The sequence below is a fragment of the Paramormyrops kingsleyae genome, chromosome 11, assembly GCF_048594095.1.
Source record: "Paramormyrops kingsleyae isolate MSU_618 chromosome 11, PKINGS_0.4, whole genome shotgun sequence".
NCBI classification, from domain to species: domain Eukaryota; kingdom Metazoa; phylum Chordata; class Actinopteri; order Osteoglossiformes; family Mormyridae; genus Paramormyrops; species Paramormyrops kingsleyae.
Window position 1 is genome coordinate 4,700,333 of NC_132807.1, and position 7,050 is coordinate 4,707,382.

The 7,050-nt window shown below is 46.0% G+C and overlaps 1 protein-coding gene across 2 annotated transcripts; it reads right to left on the reverse strand.

Annotated features, from left to right (window-relative positions):
• Positions 1 to 831: 831 nt before the first annotated feature.
• On the reverse strand, positions 832 to 5,583 carry LOC111844978 (kelch-like protein 25). Of its 2 annotated transcripts, none has more exons than XM_023813957.2 (2): positions 5,458 to 5,583; positions 832 to 3,859 (listed from the first exon to the last, which is right to left on the reverse strand). In XM_023813957.2, exon 2 carries the CDS (start codon positions 3,816 to 3,818, stop codon positions 2,049 to 2,051), a length of 1,770 nt encoding a protein of 589 aa, XP_023669725.2. In that variant the 5' UTR covers positions 3,819 to 3,859; positions 5,458 to 5,583; the 3' UTR covers positions 832 to 2,048. The 2 variants fall into 2 exon arrangements, with proteins under 2 accessions (XP_023669725.2, XP_023669726.2); XM_023813958.2 differs by lacking the exon at positions 5,458 to 5,583 and adding an exon at positions 5,167 to 5,415.
• Positions 5,584 to 7,050: the final 1,467 nt, after the last annotated feature.

Genomic DNA, 7,050 nt, shown 5'->3' on the forward strand with positions numbered 1-7,050 from the left:
AAGAAACTCAGGAACACATACACTAAATATCCAGCAGCACTGGGATCCTCTGCTGAAGGGTGGGTTTCACTTTTTACTCTCCAATAATGGTCTGAAAAACAGCGTGTAAACCAGCCGTTTTTTAACCTTCTGATTCTGAAGCATTAAAACTGACACATTATGTCTGATTATGTAACTTCATCGGACAGACAGGCAGCTGTCAGTGTTTCTGTGCATGCTGATGTTCAGAGACACGTTTTACTTGTGATCTCTTTCAGGGTCTAACGGAGCACGCCACCAATAGCCGTGAGGGGTGGTGAGGTTTCAGGGCATGTTGTGAGCCTGTTGACATCATGCAATTGCTTGAAACTGATAATAAGCTCCTGGCGTTAGAGGTTGTTTTTTCTTCACCAGCCTCCGGAGGATTTTTCTGGTTTTAACTGCCAGTGTTTTTAGCCAGTTTTTTCTTTCCTGTGCGTAACACTCATGCGTAAGTCCTCAACAAACCTACACATTTCATTAACAGCTTCGTTTTGGTATGTGGGGGGTGGGGGGGGTGGATTTCATTATTTCAGGGGGATTTTCTTTCATTAACTCACCAAACCCATGAGCAGCAGTCTGAAAATATGGTGGAAGCTTTGAAATGTTAAAATAAATAAATGCATAAATCATAAGCGATGGCGTAATATGCTTTGCAAAGCCAACAGATCTATTTTTAACCCGTAGGAGAGGCCTAACAGAAATGAGGAACCTAGCTATTGGATCAATTCACCTGCGAGCGCTTATTCTGTCTGCATAAGATATTGGACAGCACACTTATGTTTTATTTTAATTATTTATTTTGCAGCAACGTCAATCCATACTTTCGAGCTACACAGTTAATAAATGGAAAGTCACTGGAGGTTTAAATTGGGTTCTGCATTCTCTCCCTTTATAGATTCCATCTGTGCAGAACGAATTAGGCCGATTTCTCAAAAGAAACTGTTTCTTCTGAAATGAACGCGCATAAATCAATAGTACAGAAGGCCTTTGTTGAGAGCAATGCTTTTGTTTATGTAAATGAAGAACTTGTTGCCTGTGAGCCTTTAACCCCAGATGCACATTCGCTTAGTAGAGGTCAGGTCCCTCATAAGCGATAAGCGGAGCACCTTCTTCCGGAAGGACGTCCCATTGTGTATCTTTAATGGGTAAATCTCCGTTTCTATGCCAAAGCATTACAATAGAGTTGAGGAATTGTGCTTCTGGGGGTCGATTCCTCCCTTTGTGGCTGTGAACTTGACAGACAGATATTGATCCGGGGTCACTCTGTCAGCAGAGATGAGAGGTCCCTCTGGTCTGTATTAAAGAGCCCTCGTCAGATCTGTTTCCGGCTCTGGCTGAAACAGATCTGCAGAGGACTTTCCCAGCTGGAATGTGACTCTCTTTGAGGTAAACAGGTAATCCCACGTAGCGGATGGAGATCTTTCTCTGGATTATATAAATCCTTGTCAGAGACTCCAGAATCCGCCTCTGCAAGGTGCACTGCCAGTCTTCCACAATAACTAGCAAAAGGTCGACCGATTTCAAGTAAACATTTGTCCTCTTCCTCACACTGTTTTCTAACTCGATATTTAAGGTTACCTTCCACCCATCCATACATACATACATTCATTTTCCATAAATGTTTATCCACTGGAGGCACAAACATGGGACACCCTGCACAATACACTGTACGTCATTTTAATGGGCATTTTGGTAATCCTGATATGCAGTCTGTAAAGCAGCATAACATGTGGGCCATTTACAGAGGTGGAATAGTTCAGATCCAGAAAGTAAAAATCCGGGCCAACATTTTGTTTCAACCAACCAATTAATTTAAAAAAGTCACAGTCTCACAGTCACAAAGTACTCAACTGGTTGGTTGAAACAAAATCTTAAATTTTCAATTTCTGGACCGGAGCTATCCACCTTTGGTCATTTAATGTATCTGTATGTTGTCACACCAGGGAATCGCCTCACTGGCATTCAACATGCACAGGAAAAGCCACCAATGTGTACGAATAAGATGGGTTAAGATGGTCCTCTCCATGTTAGGACGGCAAATGCTTCCAGGTGCTGACGAACGCGGTGGGGATCAGCGAGTACGGTACCGTGCTGATGCTGTTCCAGCTGTCCGACGTGGGGTCGTAGCAGTCCAGCGTCTTGCAGCGCTGAGTCCCGAAGTAGCCGCCCACCACATACAGCTTGTTGCCGGACGCCACGGCATGGCAGCTCATCCGCTTGGAGGTCATGTCTCCGACGCGCGTCCACTGCCTGCTGTCACAGTCAAAACGGTAGGCGCATGCGGCCGTGAACTCGGTGTCCCCGCCCATGATGAAAATCTGGCTGCCCAGGACGGCGGCTGCCGTGTATCGCCATGGCTGTGGGCACTCGGCTGCCACCGCCCAGCGGTTCTCGGTGGGGTGGTAGCACTGCACCTTGGGGGCGCCATCCCTGTGGAGGGCCGAACCGCCGAAGACAAAGAGCTTGAGCTTGGCGCTGACCACGGCGGCGTTACAGACGCCATCCATCAGCGGGGCCGTCATCACCCACTTGTTGGACATGGGGTCGTATCGCTCCACCTGCGTCAGTGACACCGACGGCGATGCGGGAAATACGCCCACTGTAGCCGTGTGCCCCCCCACCACGTACAGTGAGTTCTCCAGCTCTGCCGAGCCATGCCCAAAGCGGGCAATCAACATGGGGGCTCCTTTGGACCACTCTTCGTGTACTGTGTCGTAGATCCAGACGTCCTTGGAGACTCCATTCTCAGACCCCCTCCCCCCCGTCACGTAGACTTTGCAGCCAATGGCGCTGGCGCTAAACTCCTTCCGGGGACTCGGAAAGTCTGACTTGGGGATGATTTGCTTGGCCTTGTGGTCCACCTGGTAGATCTTGTCGCACATGAAGGTCTGGCCACCCAGGATTAGTAGCGCGTGGCCGGCCTTGCGGGGACGGGCGTACGGGCTCATGACCACGCCGTCGTTCTGTAGGATCCTCCTCTTGCACCTCATGGCTTCCTCGACAATCTGCCGGCTCCGCTTGTCCGCCATGACCAGTTCCTCACATGCCACCGCCTCCATGAGGCACTCGGAGGGCAGCAGTGCCAGACGGATGCCACCCAGCAGCTCTGGAAAGTCTCCCCTGCGGTTGTCCAGGTCGTGGCGCACCCATCGCAAGACGGCACCCACCACGACCCGCTCGTCCTCGATCTCCAGCTCGTCACTGAGGATCAGGTCAAGGAGCTTATCTTTGGAGAGGCTGTAGAAGTCCTCAGTGTCTCGCACAGCTTCGAAGTGCAGCAGGCACATCCTCCAGGAGAGCTCGTATAGCCGCCTGCACTGGTGGGCATCTGAAAGCAACATCATGCCCAGGCAGTTGGACACATGCAGGTTCTTCTCAAGGAACTCGGCGGCGGCATCTCGGACGTCGTGGAACTGTAGCATGTCTGCGACCTCCAGCAGGGACTCAGCGTTCTCCTCGTCAATGATGACCCTTGACGAGTAGGCAAAGTCCAGCAGCACTTCCAGCACCTCAGGATGGACACTGTCGCGGAAGTCCACTTCGCCGTCCAGGCTCTCCCGGAGGCCCGCACCAAACATGGCCTCAAAGTAGCAGCTGCAGGCGGCCAGCACGGCACGGTGGCAAGGGAAGAAGCGCCCCCCCGCCCGTAGGGTCATGTCCGTGAATGTGCTCTCCTTGCGGAACGCATTGAGGTGTGCGAGCATGTCATCAGCATGGGATGGCTTGTGGAAGAGTGAGATGTTGACGGAGCCCATGCTGCTGCGGGATTTGCGGTTTTCATGGTCGCTGACAGACATTTCGCCAGTCCCTGGAGGTCCCACGGTCTCTAGTTCTTCAGCTGGGGGAAGGGGGGGGAGGTTCCATTAGATTCTTATGTATTATTAACTAACAGAATTAATAACGTTCTTAATCAGAAAGGACCACGAACCACTAAATCTTTGGTTGTGTTCCAACTGTAACGTTTGTAAAATTTTAAATAAAGCTTTAACCGAAACTGTTTTTTTTATACTGAACACCACCATTGCTTACAGCTTGGAGATTCGCTCATTCGCCACTCTCGGTCCTACAGTATGTAGTGTCTAAAGCCAGTAGTAGAACGACTGACAACTAGAAGGGTCGGCATCCACATTAGCCCATATCACAACAACAACAACAACAACAATACCTAGATAACACAAAACAGCTACAGCTCATGACAGGACAGAGATTCCAGCTTATTTGGATGGTGACAGGGAACGAGCAGGGCTGTTTCCTCCCAAGTCTAAAAGAGTGAGTGCATCACAGACCACAGCCTCTGAGGAAGATCTCAGGAGGACAGGGAGGAGGGCAGCCGTTTCATTTACTGTGCAGTCATCTGTTACGGCCAGAGTCAGTGAGAGACTGAGGCAACTTTGAGTCCTTTCTGTCTTTAAGTGTCTAGGGGAATAGTCTGTAATCTCAAATGAGGCAGTCCACCCCCCCCAAAAAAAATCATAGCTCTGCCGTACAAAACAACATCTTTCCCACCTCAGGACTGGTTCTGTTCTTTCAATAACAGTCAGTAATCCAGAATTTACTCTTTGTGATGCTATGGGCACCAGGAAGAGGGACTCCCAAAGTCAGAAGATGCCCCAATCCCAAATATTATTTCTGGGGGAAAGGTTTTTTCCCCTAAGGCTCTATGAACTACGATGAACATAAAGTTAATTCAAAAGCAAAAATACACTGGAAAAAAAAATCTTGCGAAAGAAACGCTAACCACAACACGAAGCACAGCCCCTATTCCCCTACCCCCGACAAAAAGCACACGACCGAAATCATTTCATTAATGTTCTTGTTTCTTGCTGCATATATTGATACATTGTACAAAAACGAGAAAATGCTGCAGAGATTTCTGCAGGCATACGCAAAGTAATCGGTTTTAGTTTATAGTGCACTTAATATTCAGGCGCCTTTGAAATTGGCAATAATTTGTAATATTTAACCGAAACGGCAACCGAGTTGGAACTGCGCATTAAACTACTGACATTGTACAGCTAAACTTAAATCCATAATGCCCAGTATGTACGGTATTACGTTATTATGGTAATATACGGAAACAGAAAAATAACAGCGTTAATAAATTTGATCAATATTTGGGCAAAATCTTAAAAACGTACAACACACCTGAGCCTCTAAGAGCTGTTCCTGGGCACACAAGCTGCTGACATACATAACATACACAACAGCCTATTATACGTCACATGCAAAGATGATTTTAAGTTTTTCCACATACGTAACATAATATTATATCACATAAAAAAGACAATTTTAACTTTTTCCTGTACGACTTATAAGTTCCGATAATCGACGGTTCCCGATATCCATTCCTTCCAAAACGATGCCTTGAAACTAGTAAAGAAAACATTTTTTTAAAACCACCTGACATGCAGCGACATGCAGTGGGGAAGCACTTACACGCATTTGTTAAAGAGGGTTCCAGACTTTCGGCACAGTAAATGTTATCATCCTTGTGTGATGCCAGATCTCTGCACAGCCTCCAGTCCCCCCGCTGCGCTTCGGGGAAAAGCGCAGCCTCCTGACGCACCGGGGAAGTCTGTGATGCACGTCTGACGGGCGGTATTTACACAATCCGCTCAAGGACTAACATGCCATGTGCGCTTTATTATCCAACAAATCAGATTTACCTTGGTTAAAAATTAAATTATCACCCGTTTTAATATGTAGAAAAAAAAATATTGGATGCTGCATGGTTTAGTTTGCGGATGCATTAATATAATACATGTAGCCTGTATATAAACTTGGGTATACAAATGTGCTTCCTTACTGCTGGTGAATATTGTCAATATCAGCGAATATTATTTTGAAATTTACATTAATTACGGGCGTAATGTCATCAGGTAGAGACAGTCACCGTATTTTTTTTCGGGCGTAAATTACACGCCAATTACACCGCACAAAAACGTGATCGTAAACGTAATAGGTATTTTATTGGTGTTCAGTACCCTCTAGTGGAGAAATACTGCTGTTGCCATTCCGTATGCTGAGTAGTAAAACCGTTGGAGTGGCTTGTGTTACTCGGACTCCCTTGACAAATTTTGGCGTGATCCATTTTATCTTCGTCTTCTTATATATAAACATAATTACACGATTTTTTTGCGTCTTGAGCTGCGCGGTATACTAAAATGTTGCTTATTATACGTTTATACGCAATTTTCCACTTCAATAAACTCTAGTAGGCCTATAACTATATAGTTAGGGATGTGAATGTAGCTATTCCAGAAAATACAATGATTCAATTATACATTTTAAAACTGTTACGAACAAGGTTATTCAGGGCTACTCATGTCAGTGTGTGACCAGCTCCCAACTTAAGACAAAGAAATACAGTGACTGAAGTAGAAAACCTCAGTAGTGCCAAAAGAAAAAAGGATGAAAATATTTTTTTGTGTTGGTTACAGGATTGCTGAACTCCCTTTCCTATATATTTGATGGTCTTATAAATAAATCTCATATCCTTCGATTTAACTACAGTTATATAAACACATTTTTTCTTTGCATCACCCGGATTACTTGGGAATATTTGCACATTTCTCAGAAATTGGCAGGAAGTACCGATAGTGCTTCTCGTCACTGGTCCCATCAATGACTACCCTAAAAAACCTGTTAGAAAGACACGGACAGTATTCTGTAGTGCCGTAGGGTGGCCTACTGCACAAATGGAATCAACATACATATATACACTCACCTAAAGGATTATTAGGAACACCATACTAATACGGTGTTTGACCCCCTTTCGCCTTCAGAACTGCCTTAATTCTATGTGGCATTGATTCAACAAGGTGCTGAAAGCATTCTTTAGGAATGTTGGCCCATATTGATAGGATAGCATCTTGCAGTTGATGGAGATTTGTGGGATGCACATCCAGGGCACGAAGCTCTCGTTCCACCACATCCCAAAGATGCTCTATTGGGTTGAGATCTGGTGACTGTGGGGGCCATTTTAGTACAGTGAACTCATTGTCATGTTCAAGAAACCAATTTGAAATG

Bases quoted from the DNA above. Each gene is read 5' to 3' on its own strand.
- LOC111844978 (XM_023813957.2), bottom strand. From the start codon at position 3,818: ATGTCTGTCAGCGACCATGAAAACCGCAAATCCCGCAGCAGCATGGGC.